The 17908-nt window shown below is 44.7% G+C and overlaps 1 protein-coding gene across 3 annotated transcripts in view; it reads right to left on the minus strand.

Moving 5' to 3' along the window:
- Positions 1 to 1419: 1419 nt before the first annotated feature.
- NR6A1 (nuclear receptor subfamily 6 group A member 1) overlaps positions 1420 to 17908 on the minus strand; it is a 222441-nt gene continuing 205952 nt past the window's right edge. For all 3 annotated transcript variants that reach the window (XM_070452697.1, XM_070452691.1, XM_020872059.2), the window contains 3 exons: positions 12611 to 12732; positions 8332 to 8484; positions 1420 to 6609 (listed from right to left, as the gene is read on the minus strand). In XM_070452697.1, coding sequence (XP_070308798.1) covers positions 6521 to 6609; positions 8332 to 8484; positions 12611 to 12732 — 364 coding nt within the window. In that variant the 3' untranslated portion in view covers positions 1420 to 6520. The remainder of the gene's footprint in view (positions 6610 to 8331; positions 8485 to 12610; positions 12733 to 17908) is intronic.

Consider the following 17908-nt stretch of genomic DNA (forward strand, 5'->3'; position numbering starts at 1 on the left):
TTTCAAACCTCAAGGGCTCTCTGGTTGCTTGTGCTAGAGGAGGCTGAGGTATGGCAAGGCAGCTGGACTTCCCCTCATTTCACACATGGGATTTAATAGACTTTGACCAGACTCCTCAGCCTTTTAAGAAAAATTTTATTTATGTATGTATTTTTGGCTGTGCTGGATCTTTGTTGCTGTGCAGCCTTTCTCTATCGTGGCAAGCAGGGGCTCCTCTCTAGCTGTGACACGTGGTTTCTCTTGTTGTGGAGCCCGGGCTTTAGAGTGCTCGGGCTGCAGTAGTCGTGGTGCACAGGCTTAGTTGCTCCGCGGCATGTGGGATCTTCTCGGATCCTGGGTCGAACTTGTGTCTCTTGTGTTGGCAGGCAGATTCTCTTATCAACTGAGCCACCGGGCCAAGCCCAGACACCTGAGCCTTCATCTTTCCAAACTGAGGACCTTTCATCTCTCCCATCTGTATTCATAAAACCCTCAAACCAAACACTGCCACTTCTCTGACTGTATGGACTGCAGGATTACAGGACAGTTGGGCAGATCTCAGGTTCAAGTCAGCACCCTGACACTTCCTTTGGGCACATACCTTGACCTCTCAGAGCTTCTGTTTTCTCAGCTCTAGGAAATTTATTTTCTGGAAAAACAAGTATTAACTGGTTGGACTAGAGTGACAGACAGGCAGGCCACCCAAGAGCACACCGTGGTCGCTGAGGTTTAACTCTTCCCCGAGATGTAGCAGATGGCTTCCTTCCTCTAACTCTTCAACACGGCATTCAAGGCTCCGCAGGGCCTCTCTCGCCTCAACTCGCACCAAAACGCCCACCTGCCCCCGTTCCTGCCGCGGCAGTCGCTTGTCATGTCTGGGTATTTCGTATGTTTCTGATTCTCAGCTGGACCTTCAAACATGTTGTTGACCACTCTACCTGGTGTGTCCTCTGTCTGGCGACTGTCTTCAAGGCCCACCTTTAATACTCATCTGTGAAGCTCATCCTGAGCCCAGGGACTTCTCAGAGCCTCCATGTTTCTCAACTCTAGAAAACCTCATCTATTTTCTGGAGAGACAGGGGCTGACTGGCTGGACCACAGTGACATACAGGCCCACACACACTGGCAGGCATCAGCACAGCCTTAGTCAGATCGCGATCCCACCGTGTTTGTGTGTGCCCCTCCCGAGAGACTCAGTTCCTCCAATTGTGCCACTTTCTGGCAGGTTAGCGTCCCTTCACCAGTATTCAACTTTAGTTTCTTCATTTACAAAGTAAAGGGAGTAATTCTTGAAGTTCAAGGAGGTTCAGGTCTGTGAAGAGTCCCAACACAGCGCCGAGCACACACAGCAGGAGCAACAGGTCTGAAGGCAGGGCCAACTCCTCAGAACCACCCACCATCCCGCCTCAGAACCCCAGACATGCTTCACAGACAAGATGCTGTGTGCAGAAGGATTCACATTTATTGGTTCAAATACAGTACCTAACATTCGCTAAACATGCATTTCACACTAATTGGTCACATTTCCACAGGTAGTCAATTCACAGAAAAGGGCCCATTCCGTGCCAGATGGCAGGGTGGGAGGTAGCAGAGGGCCTGGGTAGCAGAGCCCGCCAACCGTCACTTGGTCATGCAGGACTGATGGAGCCAGGTTGGCGGGCAGCCCTTGGCCGGCCCTTTGGGGACAAGGGCTCAGAGACATCCTGTTTACTCGACTCCTGTACAGGACTGTGGGTAGAGGTGGGCCTCGGGTAGGGAGCCCAGGGGGAGGGAGGCTCATGGATGCACGTGCCCCCGGAGCTCCTGAAGGTGGTGTCACGGGAGGTGGTGCTCACTCTGCCTTGCATCATAGGAAGGAAAAGGAGGCCTCTTCAAGGGGGTGGCTGGTCCCCGGCTGGGCAGGTGGGAAGGACTCCCCAGACAGGGCCCAGACATTACAATGTAGCCACAAGCCCCTATCGCAGGCCTGGGATGGCAACACAGACAAAAACACCCAACACCCCAGGGCAGGCAGGGTTTCTTTCTCCACAGAAACATGTAAACAGAGCAGGAGCTACAGTATTCTTTTCCCACAAGATTCCTCAGAGAGGAATAGACCAGGATGTCACTCAAGAGGTAGTTTTTTTTTTTTTTTTTCTTCTTTTTCATGGAAATTTGAGTCAACAACATTATCATCTAAGACATTTCAGAGAAAGAAAACAGTGGTCACCAAAGGGCAAAAATGATCCTTTGGCTGGCAGGGCAGGCTCCAGGATTTGGAAGACTAGCCTCCACCAGTAAAACAAATTTTTTCTTGGGCTTGAAGCAAGCTCTGGCCTGATTCATGGCTTCCCTTTGAGCCTGCAACTGATTCCTGAGCAGGCTGTAGCCCACTGAGGGCTGCAGGCCGAGAAGAGAGGCCAGATGGGTACTGGATTAGGCAGAGGGACTGGGCATCATGTGAGCCGGTAGAGGCAGGGTCACTGTGGTTCATCTTACAAGACAGACTGAAGTCTTCCCAAGTCTCAAGGGAACCCAGCTCTGGTCAAAAAAGAAGCCCCAGCATAAGTCTGTGGGGCCCCTGCCTCCGAGGAAACAGTCCAGGTCTGGCTCCTAAGCCCAGAAAAGAAGCTGTTGCTTGTGGTAGCCAGGAGATGGGTTTCTGGGGACCCTGTAATTAAATACACATCCCTGAGCTGTGGCCCTAGAAACCCTTGCCTCAAGGCTAACCAGTTTCCAGCACCTGGTGGAATGATTGCCGTTTCTTATCCTGAGACACAGATAAAACATCATTTCACAGACACTGGACATAGATGCATCAAGCTGAGGGAAGAGGGAGGAATGATCAGATGCAAAAGCAGAGGGGAGTGCAGGGGGACTCTCATGGATCAATTTGGGAAAGTAAGAGTGGTGTGGTTTTGTTTGGGGTATTTTTTTTTTTGCCTTTTTTTAAATATTTAACTTTAAAAAATCAATAAAGAAAAATTTTAAGTTTAATAAACGGGTTGGTCTAAAAAATTGGATTTCTCAAAACAATTGCAGAATTTTAAAAAGCAACTAGAAAAGAAGACATAGACCAGGGGCTCAGAGCTAAAGACTTGGAACCACTGCTCAACCTTCTGCCCTGCGGGGAGGCCAGTCTTTTTACTTTGGCCAACCTTGGACATGGCCTGGATGTTGCCAATACTGGGTTTGTCTGTCTCCATCTGTCCCATTCCCCAGTAAACTGAGAACAAACAAACTAAGGTAAGAAATGGGCAGCAGAGCAAGGCAGCTAGCTCACAAAGCCCAGGGCTTTAAGGACCTGGTAACATACTGGCCATGGCAGGACTCCCTTCTCTGACAACGGGTGGCAGGTGTGAGGCAGGGTGCTGTGGAGTGGGTGACTGTCATGATGCCATGGAGACTCCTCAGTTGCCTCTACCCTTCCTCCTCTGGATCTGCTTTCCATCCCTGGAGGTTTGCCCACCTCACTATGCAACGGGCCTGGGGGACTGGGTATCCTCTGAGACAGGTGGAGTGCTTTGAGACAGGTTCTGGGGAGTCTCTCCAGACTGAGGGTAAAACCACCAAGCCTGTGAAAGACTCCAAAAGCCGACAAAGGAGCCAGAGAGCGTGAGTTGTGGGTGAAGTTCCAAGATTTCAAAGTTTTGTCTTGAGTCAAGAAAACATGCAAAGGGAAAGGAAGGGAAAAGCTTGTAAGTTTCAATGCAGTGCAATGACTGGGATTCTCCTTTAACACACAGCTTTCAGGGTCATATTTTTATGGTGGAAAGGTTCTCACTCAAAGTGAGTGCTGTTGGTGGCAGAGGATCAGAGAGAGGACAGAAGAGAGGGGAATTACAGACAAGATGCACAACTTTTTTTCTTTTCCACTAGCAAAAAGGCTACCTGTTAACCAAACATCATGGGAAGAAAGGCAAAAAACAACACATCAAACCTCCCCCTCCAACCTTTCTCTGTGTCCTTCAAACTGAATTCACAAATACATCTAGTGGCTGACCTAATGTCTCCACACTGCTAGCTACACTCCTACCTTCCTCTCATAATACCTGAGTTTGCGACGCAACACAGTCACTTTACCCTGTTTAAAAAAAGCCCACGTCAAAAAAGGACTGGGTGCAGAAGACATTAAAGGCGGTCCACAGGTCAGGCTCCGGCTCGGAACACACGGCCACTTGGCTCAGAGATTCTGCAGGGCTCTCGGCAATGAATGGGCTCTTTGTTCTGTGGAATCTGCTGCAAACATTTGTAAAAATGGATTTGTACAATGGCAACTTGCAGAACCTTTCCCCACGCCACAAATTAACAATCTGCTCTGTTTAATGCTGCAGTATTAAAGAGACATGCTCCTGCCTCATCAGAGAGCAATTCCTTTCAGTACCTGACCCAACCAGTAAAACACTTAAGAGAAAAACAATTTCAAAAAAATAATAGTAATTTGAAAGATGGAGGTCTGGCAAAGAGATAAGCACACAGGAGCTGTTTTGGAGAAGGGGGTCTCTGACATGTGCATCCTCCCCTACCTTGAGGAAAGTGGCTCAGAGTCTGACCTATAGCCAAAGACTGTGATCTAGTTTAGTTAAATAAAAGATCAGAGAAACAAAAATACTGTGAAATAAACAGATACACACAAATCTTCCCATTGACATGTGAAAAACATTCTGGTTGGAGTTTTTCCTGAGGAACATGTCTCTCCTTTCCTTTTTTTTTTTCCTTCCTCAGAGCAACTGGAGAAACAACATTCAGAAGTAATGCTCTGAGTTTTAGATCCATCAAAGGACAGTTTTCACTCTCTGTACCCGTAACAATTCACCGGAAAGAAAAAATTACAATCTGACACAGACTACCTGATATGCACACAGTGGTGGCCCTCTGCCTGAGTGTGCTGGGCTGAGCGGGGAGGAGAGCAAACGGCCTTTGACTAAACAGGCGAAAGAGGTCCCGCGGGCCCCCGAGCCCACCCGGGGACCCCAGCTACATGGCCTGTCTGCTGCTGGCTGTGGGAGGGGCCTGGGTTTACGCAGGGACAACTGCTGCAGTGAGGCGGAGGAGGAAAGAGCACCTGAAAGAATTCCATGACAGACCTGGTGTGGCAGCCGGCCAAAGCCAAGAGGGTAAGGAACGTTTCCCGGGACTAGGTGGGGCAGGTAGTGAAAGAATAAGGGGTCAAGGCCATACCTGCAGAGGGGGCAGCCAGGCCTTTAGGAACATGAGGTAGTTTGAAGACCCCCTTCCCTTCCAGGAGTTTTGGACTCTAGCCCTCCAGACCTTAGTCAACCAGGCCACTGATACTCTAAGGGGCAGCTGTGCCACTCTGGGTCTTGGGCTTATTATTTTGAGGAAACCTGATCTTATTTTGGGAGCGATTAGGAGGGCCTGGAGTAGAATGTAGGGGCAAAAATTCTGGTCAGCAGATGGGTCAATGGTCCTTCCAGCTGTTTGAGAAAGAGACTGCAGTTCCTGATTCAGATCTGGAGGTGGGATGGGATGGGTGGGGAGATAAATGGGACCTCCAAAGGAGGAGTGTTCATTCTGTTAGCAGTCTGGCTTTTGTCCCACTAACCTCTGAAGGTGAAAAGAGAATAAATCAGTAGTGGGCATCAGGATTTAGAACATGACATTTTGTTCAGCTGTTTTTTCAAAGGGTCAATAGGAAGTCACGTTTATAAGGGAGAGGCAATGAGTATAAGGAGAGTAAGGAACTAGGTAGCTATGAGTCCCAAGATAGCTTGTAGGCTAGTCCCAAGGATCAGCTTATCACCAGGGTCTTGCCTAGGTGAAAAGGTGACAGCGGCAGAAACTAGTACTGGCGGTATGGATGGTGGGGAGGGGAGGCCCCAGAGTGTGGTGTGAGAACAGAAACCCTTCTCCCTGAGGACTTGCTTGGAGGGTGGACACCTAACTTAGATTTGGTCACTGTGCCCAACTCTCAACTTTCATGCTTTCCAAAGAAAAGAGATGGTTAAATCCTCATCTCTTGATCTGTTCCCAATGTCTCACCCACTCTGCTTAGTAAACCTCCTAACACCACTTCCCCTTTTATGGTGTGCTCTTTTACCTGGTAATTCTGTAGCTAGAAAAAGGCAATTTGCTCTCTGACAGACAAATATGAGTCTGCTGAGAACGTGTGGAAAAGTAGGGTTGTTCACACCCTTCCCCTTCCACTGAGGTAGTCATCTTTGTCAACATTATGGAAATAGTCATCTCAGCCCCATCCCACCCTCTCCCTCAAAATACAAAAGAACTATCTCTAAACAATGACAACACTGTAACATTAAACATCTTCACATTCTGTAAACTGCAAGGAAATGCATTGGCTGCATTCACACAAAAGCATGTGCATCATGTTGAAGGCCATACATTCAACTCTGTCGTGAAATAAATATATAGAAAAATGAGGTTAAAAAACAAGACAAACAAACAAAAACTCTTCTTGCTGTGGAGGCAACTGGCAACGCTGCTCCACAGCCTCCATCTTGGTCTCTCTGGCTTTCTTCTGGAGCCTGTCCTGCCCACCCCAGGCGTTAGGGTTGGCCTGAGGAGGGGTGCTGGGGACAGGTCACTCCTTGCCCACACTTGTCTTGCAGGAATGCAGCACCACCTTAAAAAGGAGAGGCAGCTGCTCCAGGGGAACATTCACCATCTTTCCTAGGAAAAGGTGGAAAAAGAAGAGTCAGTTTTGGCAGCCAGTGAAATGGTGTGTTTGCCTCCTCTTGGGCTGGTGAAAGGAGAACACTGCCTTTTTGAGTGACTGGGGCAAGGAAAGTGCCAGGACTACTACAAAGGTAAAACAGACTGGGCTAACATTCTAATACTTAGCCCCATTTCGGTGCCCTAGGGAGTCTAGTATTGGTGCAAGCTATAATTATGGCTACTATCCAAAGAATACTAACTCTGTGGTAGGTGTTTAAATATATTATCTCATTTAATTCTCACAATATTTCTGTATGATAGCTATTACTTTTTATCCCCATTTTACAAACGAGGACTCTGAAACTGAGAAGTATTCTTAGGTGTCCTCTTAGAGAAACTTATATCCTGTTTCATTTCCTAGTAGAATCTTTAACTAGCATTCTATAAAACATTGCTCTTCAGAATGGTATAATGGGAATAAAATGTACTGAGGAGAGAGGTGGAGTTTATAGGGGAAGATAAATTGAGAAATTCAGGGTTAAAACAGGTTTGCTTGTTTTAAGTTGGAGGACTTCTAAGAGCGTGCAGTGAGATAATATACTTTGTAAATATCTGAGGCTACAATTCTCCCTGACAGAACCCTAGAGTTACTGGCGAGTTTTGTTTTTTTTTTTAAATACTGATGACCAGGCTCCACTCCGTTATCAATTAAGTCAGAATCTCTAGAGATGCAACCCAAGCATGGGTATTTATTAAAAGCTTCCCATGTAATTCCAAGGGCTGACAGGGTTGACAATTCTGCCAGTTCTGTGGGGGAGAGGGGTATAATTACTAACTTCTATTTCATAAAGCACCTGATTCATATCTCGTTTGGAAGAACATAGTTTTGAAAATGCTGAGACAAACTATCAAAACACTCCTAAAATTCTACCAGTTTATTTAGGTCCAGGTCATATCTCCTAGACTATTCTGTGGGCCAGAAGTTAAAAATTGATTTTATCAGATTGAACATTTTTTCCCTTCAAAACTGTATTCCTTAATTTTACAAAAACAATCTTAGCCCAGACGTCACAGTTCTGAGCTGCCCCTCAGTATGTGCTAGATAACTGTAAACAAGATTCTTTACCAAATGAAGTAAAACAACAACAGTAAAAGCCAGGATTTTAGGTTGAAATGAACCTATTCAAATGTCAAGAAGCTCAGAAGGGGGTCAAGATCACAAAACAACTACAACAAAAGTTGCTTTGTGAACACAGGATCTTTGACAATTATTTTAAAGTAGCCACTTTAAGTGAAAGATCCTCAAAAACCTCAAATAGGCAATTCTATTCAATAAAATTAATTTTAAAATTTGAGATATAGTTAGTTCACACGCTGTAAAACCCACCCTTTTAATGTATATAATTCAGGAAATGAAGTTAATCTGAAAAACTTTGAGCCTGTTTCCCCATCCATAGAGTGGTCAACCACAAGTCTTGCAGAAATTGTTCTGAGACTGAATAACAGGCCACCACGTAGCACATTACCAAGTGCACATTACAGGAGCCTAGGCAATGTTAGATTGTCTTCCCTACAAAGAAAAAACAAACTTCTCATTATCATGTAAATTTTTCTAAGGGCAGGGCTAGTACTTCTTTTAATCAGCTGGTGATGGGCCTGGCATCAGCATCCTGAAAACACTGCTTTCCTCATTCCCTTCACAAGTTAAGAAAAGCAAGGAAGCCCAGGACCCGTTACCTGCAATATAGCGAATCTCAGGTAAGCACATCATGAGGTCAGGAAAACGGTTCGGTTGATGTGTATATTTATATTCAGTGAAATCCTGGCAAATGTACCAATATCGTTTGTTCAACTGTTCCAGCTGTGAGGCACTGGTCAGACCCCTGATATCTGTGAAAAAAGACCACAGGAAATGGGAGGGACTTCCGCCAGCTCCTTGAATATGTGTATCTTTCACTGAAAAGTTATTAAACATTGTCTCAACAGGGGATATTTTTTTTTCTGACATGGAGGAATAAAAGCTCTGGGTAAGAGAAGAGAAATTAGATAAATGAAAAAATTATCAAGGACAATCACTAGACTGAGCCCCTTGAGGGCTAGGCTGTCATCTCTCTCAACTTCATACTCAGCTCCCAGCACAGGGTTTGGCACAAAACAGGTACTAGTGGATGCTGAACAAGAGACTGAATAATTTCCCAATGTATCCTCCACAATAGCTTTAAATTTGCTCTTTGCTGGCCCCATTCAGAAATCACACTGACACCTATGCTCTCATACTTGTACATATACTCACACATGGTCTCCTGTGTGCGTCTACTCAGACTATTCTACCTGGGCCACTGGTATTCTACTGTGTCCCTCCAGCTTTTGTTTTTTTTTCTTCATATAAGCATATCTTGTTTTATTGTGCTCTGCTTTACTGCACTTCACAAATACTGCATTTTTGACAAATTGAAGGTTTGTGGCAACTCTGTACCAAGCAAGTCTATTGGTGCCATTTTTCCCAACAGCATTTGCTCATTTCATGTCTCTTTGTCACATTAGGTAACTCTCGCAATATTTCAAACATTTTCATTCTTATAAGATTTGTTATATGAATCTATGATCAGTGATTTTTGATGTTATCATGGTAATTGTTTTGTGGTGCCACAAACTGTGCTCATACAAGATGGTGAACTTATCAGTAAATGTTGTGTGTTCTGACTGTTCCTTTGGCTGGTCCCCTGTGTCTCTCCCTCTCCTTGGTCCTCCCATTCCCTGAGAAACAACAGTAGTGAAATTAGGCCAATTAATAACTGTATGATTGCCTATAAGTGTTCAAGTGAAAGGAAAACTCACATATCTCTCACTTTAAATCATAAGCTAAAAATGATTAAGCTCAGTGAAGAAAGCATGTCAACAGTCAAGACAGGCTGAAAGCTAGGCCTCTTGTGAGTTAGCAAAGTTGTAAATGCAAAAGAAAATTTCTTGAAGGAAATTAAAAAGCACTACTCCAGTGAACACAAAAATAATAAGAAAGTAAGACAGCCTTATTGCTGATTAGGAGAAAGTTTGAGTGGTCTGGATAGATCAAACCATCCATAATATTCACTTAGGCCTAAGCCTCATCAGAGAAAGCTCCTAACTCCTTTCAAGCCTATAAAGGCTAAGAGAGGTGAGGAGGCTGCAGAAGAAAAGTTTGAAGCTAGCAGAGGTCGGTTCATGAGGTTTAAGGAAAGATGCTGTCTTCATAAAAGGGTGAGGTGAAGAAGCAAGTGCTGACATAGAAGCTGCAGCATGTTATTCAGATGATCTAGCTAATAAGATAATTAAAGAAGATGGCTACACTAAACAAAGATTTTCATTATAGACAAAATAGCCTTATGCTGGAAGAAGATGCTATCTAGGACTTTTCACAGCTAGAGAAGAGAAGTCAATGTCTGGTTTCAAAGGATAAGTTGACTCTCTTGTTAGGGGCTAATGCAGCTGATGACTTTAAGTTGAGGACAATGCTCATTTACCATTCCAAAAATTCTAATGCCCTTAAGAATTATACTAAATCTACTCTGCTTGTGTTCTATAAATGGAACATCAAAGCCTGGATGACAGCACATCTGTTCACAACGTGGTTTACTAAATATTTCAAGTCCATTGTGGAAAACTACTCCTCAGAAAAAAAGATTCCTTTCAAAATATTACTGCTCACTGACAAAGCACCTGTCATCAGAGCATCAGAGCATCAAGAGTTCTGATGGAGATGTACAATGAGATTAATGTTGTTTTCAGGCCTGTAACACATCCATTCTTTAGCCCATGAATCAAGGAGTCTTTTCAACATTCATGTCTTACTACTTAAGAAATACATTTCCTAAGGCTATAGCTGCCCACAGATAGTGATTCCTCTGAAGGATCTGGGCAAAATAAATAAAAAACCTTCTGGAAAGGATTCACCATTTCAGAGGCCATTCCTGAGTCACTGAAAGAGGTCAACATATCAACATTAACAGGATTTTGAAAAAAGTTGATTCCAACTTTCATGGATGACTTTGAGGAGCTCAAGACTTCAGTGGAGAAAGTAACTGCAAATGTGGTGGACACAGCAAGAGAACTAGTATGAGAAGTGAAGCCTGAAAATGTGACTGAATTGATGCAATCTCATGAAAAAAATTTTAACAGATGAATTACTTCTTATGGATGAGTGAAGAAACTGGTTCCTTGAAATGGAATCTACTCCTGGTGAAGAAGCTATAGAGACTGTTGAAACAGTAACAAAGGATTTAGAATATTACATAAACTTAGTTGATAAAGCAGCAGCAGGGTTTGAGAGTACTGATTCCAATTTTGGAAGAAGTGCTACTGGGGGTAAAATGTTCAAACAGCATGGCATGCTACACAGAATACACTGATGAAAGAAAAAGTCAATTCATGTGGAAAACTTCACTGCTATCTTATTTTAAGAAATCACCACAGCTACCCCAATCTTCAGCAACCACCACCCTGGTCAATCAGAAGCCATCAACACTGAGGCAAGACCATCCCCAGCAAAAAGATTATGACTCACTGAAGGTTCAGATGATGGCTAGCATTTTTCAGCAATAAAGCATTTTTTTTTTGAGGTATATACTCTGCTTTTTAAGACAAAATGCTACTGCACACTTAGTAGACCACAGCATAGTATAAATATAAATTTCACAGGCACTGGAAGTCAAGAAATCCACGTGACTCACTCTATTGCAACACTCGCTTTACTGTGGTGGTCTGGAACCAAACAAGCAGCATCTCCAAGGTATGCCTGTAGATGTCTTTCTCATATATATGTATACATTATATAGTGCATTCATACACATATAAACACACACAATCCCTTTTGTATACATAAAATATATTAATAAATATTCTCTATATAAATCTTACCCTGCCTTTGAGGCCCCACTATCAGATTTCTCTTTCTCCAAGTAGTTGTTATTGATCTCCTTCCATTTGAGTGGTAGAGGGTGTTTTTGGGTAAAATTTTTAAAAAACGTGGCCCATTTTTAAAGTCTTTATTGAATTTGTTACAATATTGCTTGTTTCACATTTTGATTTTTTGGCCAGAAGGCACAGGGGATCTTAGTTCCCTGACCAGGGATCGAACCTGCACCCCCTGCATTGGAAAGTGAAGTCTTAACCACCAGAAAGTGTACTTCTTGAGGCCAGGAGCCTGGGATCTAATTTATTGCAATGTCTTTAATGCTCGACACAGGGCCTGGCCTAAGGGAGGCACACAGAACACCAGACAGATACATAAGAGGTGCGGAAGCAAGAGGAGGAGGTTTAGTCAGTACCAAGGGAGGAGCTGGCAAAGAGAAGGGGATCGAGAGTCTCTGGACTAGGAAACTGAATACAGGAATAGAGCACTTTCAATGTCACAGGCAGCAAAATAGCCGAGTTCCACTCTGACAGCAGCTCACTCACATGCTGTTCTGGAAAAAAGGGAACACAAATTCTCTTGCATACTCTGGTTACCAGCAGCTACATAACACCACTTCACAGGTAATACTCCATGTAAATCATGATCACCACTCTTTTAACTGGAGCCATGCTTGATATGGGTGTGAGTTTTTGTGCACCTCCACTCTGCCCTGGAGGGGTCCGTCAGAACCACTGCCAGCTTGTCACAGATTCCTTATCTCCAATAGTTTCATCAGTCACTTTGCTCTTCTTCAGTCACTGGTAAACTTGTGCATATTTTAAATGACGCATGTACTGTCCTTGGTGTCTGTGTTTAAATGCACTAAAACTGACTAAACAAAGCAAATCCTCTTCCTTCCTCTATGAGTTATAGAGGCTGTGGCATTTAGGTTTGAAGAAAAAAATCCAAACCATGCCCTGTACTACAGTGGGGCAGGGTGATGAGGAGGGCAGTGCGGGACTTCTGAGATCAGTACCCATATGATGCGACAGGCCTGAGGGTAAAGAGGGTAGGGGAGAAACATGAGGGCAAATATTTGCTGGCCAAAGAAAACTAAGTCCTTTCTTCCTACCCTCAGTTACTCACCTTGATTTAGGAAGTTAATTGCTTTCATGCAAGCATACTCCTCATTGCTGACTTTTAGCTGATGGAACTTGTGATACAGGTAGATGAGCCGCTCAATCACCTCCATCCCTTCATCACTAAATCTGGAAAACAGACACAGGTGTTAATAGTGGGCTCTGACTACCAGTGGAGGTAATGGAAGGGAGAGAGAAGTCTCCTACAGCTCCTTAAAGCAGCTAAGACAGGAAAGAGGTTGAGATTGGGGGAAATGGAATCCAGAAGCACTTGACAGGTGAATTCATGGTTTGTCTAGAGGCCAAGGCAGCTCATACAAGCTGCTGTTCTCAAGATCAATTAGGGTCAGTCATGTTCAAGTTCAAATTCTGCTCCATCGCATACAAGCTATAACACTTCGGGAAAGTCCTTTGACCCCTCTAAGTTTTGAGGATCTCTTCTGTAAATAACGCTTGCCTGCTCGGGGTGCAAGGCTCAAAGGGTGCTTGGGAAGTAAATGTAGAGAAATACGTCATTAAGATACTGCTGTTGTTGTGACGCAGCCTTCAGTAACAATGGCAGCTACCATGAGTTGTGATTCTGTGTGTGCCACAATGAAGAAAAAAGCTGCTGACTGTATTTAAGTTCACTGTTTCCAGCAGGGCTACTGGCAGGCCTGACTTCAGCTTGGGAGGGAGGGAGACATAAATTGAGCCTTCATGTCATGCCAGTCTCTGTGCTTGGTACTTTATATGTATTAGCTCATTTAATTTAATGTTCTCAGCCCTATGGGCTAAGTGAGATTACAATTACCACTGTACACATGAGACACTGAAGTTTCAAGGAACAGAGGGGACTGGTCCATAAGCACATGGCTAGCTTGGAACAGACTGAGAGCCCTGAATCTGGGCCAACTCCCTAAGATCTTGGTCTTCTCAAAATCCAAAGTGGCCTCCATTAGCAGAGAAGACTCAATGCTGACCATGCGGCTTTCTTTGAATGAGAAGTTAATTCCTTGAGGCAAAGACCAAGTTTTAGGCAAAGGAGCCCTAGGCTGTGGGACACAGGTCACAGTGAGGAATATCTTATACCAAAAATGGAGATACTCCCAAACCAAGACGGCAAAGCCTTAGTGGGGAAATAGGAGTTGATAAAAGCTGGGGTCAGGCCCAGTGTCTAGTCTTCTTGTTCCAGACAGCTGAGTCAAGAGAAGGTGCTTAGCCTCAGAGCTGCTTCCTGGCGACATGTTCAGATCTGGGTACTGTAGCCCCTTGCCAGGCAAGAAGGCCCTGTCTGGGTAGGGTCCAGAACTCCTGGGGATATTCTACTGCTGTCTGGGTCCTATTGCTTTCTGTGCTGACTCTGAAGGCTTTGCAAGGGCTTGGCTTCCTGGGCAAGCAGGACGTTTTCTCTTCCCTAGGGAAAGTCTGGCTTTTGTTGGGGCCAGAGGCACCTGCACTTCTCAAGCAGCAGGGGGAGCTGTAGCAGCAGCTACTTGCAATCCAGAGCCCCGAACCTCTGCCTCAAGGCTTGGATCCCAGTCAGTTCACTGATCTGAACCAGCATGGCTGACTCTTGTTTCTCTCTGGCTCTTGGCCCAGTGGCTTTTACAACTTCACTAATACTTTCCCAGGTTGGTTGATAGATTTATACTTAATAACCACTATAATAACCATATCTACTCTTCTACCATTTGTTGAGTGTTAGCTACTTGCCAGACACTTTGTTAAATATTTTACATACATTATTTCATTGGATACTCCCAATAAATTCACAAAATGGCTATTATAATCCTCTCTGTTCACATGTCGAAACAACGGCTCAGAGAGATTATTTACCATACCTTTATTGTGGTCTTATATTTTACCCTCTTGATAATCTGATAATCTGTGAGATAAGTAATACCACCTTCATGCTAGGGATGAGGATGCAGAAGAGCTGTCTTCCCCAAAGTTGCAAGTGAATAATAAAAGTAAATGGTGGTAGGGTCAAGGTTGAATGTTTTCTCATCCCAAGCCTGTTGCTTTCTCAGCATTACAGTGTCCTTCCCCTGACTGTCTTGTTCTTAACTGGCAACTGGGAAAGGCTACCACAGTGGCCACTGCAGGAGGTCTGTGTTCCCAGAGCAACTCAGTTCAGCGCCCAACCCAGAGTGGGTGCTGGACTTGCTGCAGTGCACAGAACAGCCCCTCCGCTGCCTCCATGATGCCGAGACCTGCAGCAGGCAGTGTGCCTGGGGGTGAAGATCACTCCTCATCACAGTACTTTGCCAGCTACTTCTGTTCTTGAGACGTAAAAGCTCTTTACTGAAAGTGCCCACTAGTATCTGTGTGGAGGGGTAGGGAGGAGATGGGATGGGGTTGGGCATGAAAGAGGAGGATGCAAGTAGAGCAGCAATGTCAGCATCTGTCTGGTGGCCAAGCAGTGTAGCGAGCAAAGATAACGCACTCTCCCCTCATCAGTAACCTCTTGCCCGAAGTGCTCACTCTGGCTCTGCAGACCCTGCAGGTGTGTGGCTAGCAGCCAGACCCCCAGACAGCAATGCCAAACCTATTCCTAGTTGAGTCTTGACCTGAGGGACACAAAGGAACTCCCACATGCCTGGCTTGAGTATATGACCCAGATCTGCCCTCTTGCTTCGGGAGAGCACACACCCGTTTTCCAAAGTTTTCTAGGACAGGCAACCATCATGGACCCCTGGCAGTCATGGTGGGGGGCTGGCAGCCAGCCCAGCAGCCCCCACTCAGTCTCCACAGACTGACTGCAAAGCCTTCCTCCACAGCCCGCATCCCACCCCCTGATAAACAAATTGTTCTCTGTTCCATGAGCCTGCTTTCTCCTGCAGCCGTGCCTCCTCCACATCTGCCCACTCCACAGTTCTAACGCCCCTGTATTCCCTGTCTACAAATTATCAGCACTCAAAGGCAGAAAGTTGGACAAACACACCCATTCTTCTTCTAGGTTACCATTACACAAGCATGCTGGGACAAGGAAAACATGCCTGCAAGGATCCCCCAAACCACTGGACCATTCAGTCAGCAATTGAAGCTGACACTGTGTAAGTTATGTCCCATTAAGGGAGCTGAGAGGCCCAGTTGTCTCTTTTTCATTCATCTGAATGCACCTACTCCCAGAGGCAGTCATCGGCCACAGCTGTAGAGGAACTGCCATCTCAGCACTCCCAGACAGACTCCAAGGTGAGAAGACAGACTGTGGCTGCAGGACAGGAAGTCAAACTTTTGAGAAGGCTAAAAAATTTAGTAATGGTAGAGTCTGGGCTTTGGAGCACAACAGATCAAGGTGATAATCCCAACCCCATCTCTTTTAGCTTTGCAGCCTTGAGTTTTCACTCTCTGAACCTTTTGCTCCTAATGTGTAGAACAGGGATAATATTAGTATGGTCCCTTAGGGAAGTGGTGAGAACTAAACAAATAATATTTGTAGAGCATTTAAGATGGATTTTGGCACAATAAACAGTCTTAATCGTTAGCTATTATCATTATTAACAGCAGCAGCAGTAGCATCACTCCTGTTATCACAACCAAAAGAAAAGACTGAGTTTCCTTGAACCTACAGCTAGGGCCTTAGCAAGGAAGCTAGGAGGCAACTTTCTAGAGATCTGGCAGAAATGAAGCTAATGCTCACAAGATAGACATGCCCATTAAAGCCCATCTAGTGCGAGGCATCTTCTCCTAAGAGTGAAGGAGTCTTGATTAGGGCCAGGAGCAGTCACTGGCTGGTGCTACAATCTGCTTTAAATCAAATTCACCCAGCTCACTGTCTGATAACAGCCTGATTAAGGAAAATGGGCACCATAAATTTGATTCAATATTTGAGAAGAGAAAAGGAGGTGGTCATGTATCATCTGAGAAAAGCCTTTTCGTGACAGCAGGAACTCACTTGCATTCAACAGTTGTGAAAAACTAAAGGCATTTTGGGGGAGTGGGAGTAACGCTGCAGCAGACAAGGTAGGAAAGAGCTATGGCCAATTACAGACTCCAGTCTGGGTTTCCAGCAGAGTGGGGACAGCCTTACAGTGATGAGCCTGATTCCAAAGGTTCTTGTACTTCTATTTCCTCTGGCCTCCTGGGAAGTTCCACACGCATCTCAGACTCTGAGTCAATCTCAGACAGGTGCATCTCTCTTCCCAGGCTCCATTATCTTGGTTAAGAGAATGGGTGCCCACTTGCCTAGCCTTATCCCAACTTCTTCACTCACTGAGGACCCACTGACTTTACCTTCCTGGCATCTCTTACCTCTGTGCGCCCTCTCTAATCCCATTGTCACTGCTGCCTTGTCCAGGACTTGTTGCCTTTTCCTGGCCTATGGACCAGCTTCTTACACTGTATTCAGCCTTGTCCATGCAACCCATCCTGAACTCTATAGCCACAGGAATCTTTCTAAAACGCAACCTGACACACAGTTGCTTCACTTTAAAATGTCCTACTACTTAATACCATCGACACAATAAAATCCAATTTTTTTTCGATTAGCATTCAAGTATCCTGATGACTTGTCTTTCCTGTATCTTTCTTTCCTGCCATTCCTCCCCTCATTTCTCTCTCTCTTAAATGTATTCTCTCTATACTCTAGTCCACAGGATTGCATTTTGGTTACATGTTCAAACCGCTCACTCAGAATCTCTATAATTTTTAGGACTCTGTGTTATTCTCCTGCCTGCCTCCTATTCTCTATAATCTGCTTACAAAAATTCCCCCACAAGATGCAGCTCAAATGTCTTCTCTTCTTTGGCAAGCATTCCCTGATCATGCAAGTAGAGGTACTCATTCCCTAGTCTATGCTTTCACAGTCCCTCATATGCCCTCCTCAATCTCCACTAGTATCACCCTGAACTGTAGATTCTTTCTGCTTCTATTTGTCCCACAATACCCTAAATCAAGAATATGAGCTTTCATCTCAGAGTCAGAAACCATGTCTGCACCATCTGTTATCTCAACACCTCTCCTCCCAACACACACAATAGGTGCTCAATAAATCAGCATCGCATCAGAAATGACACGCTGAAGTTTAACTTGTATTTTTCCACTGAAGGATTCCATAGTAGAGTGGGAGTACTAACAACAAATCTATTTCTTATCCTCAGAACCCACTTGAGAGCTCAGCTGCAACTCGTGTTTCAGAGTTAGCACTGTTCAACAGAACTTTCTATGATGATGGAAATGTTCTACTGTATATCTGCAACTGTCCGATACAGCAGCCACTAGCCATATGTGGCTCCAGAGCTCTTGAAATGTGGTTAGTGTAAACGAGGAACTAAATTTTTATTTTTTATTCATTTATTTTTTTTAATTTTTTATTTTAAGT

This window comes from Odocoileus virginianus, chromosome 2 (genome assembly GCF_023699985.2).
Source record: "Odocoileus virginianus isolate 20LAN1187 ecotype Illinois chromosome 2, Ovbor_1.2, whole genome shotgun sequence".
NCBI lineage: Eukaryota > Metazoa > Chordata > Mammalia > Artiodactyla > Cervidae > Odocoileus > Odocoileus virginianus.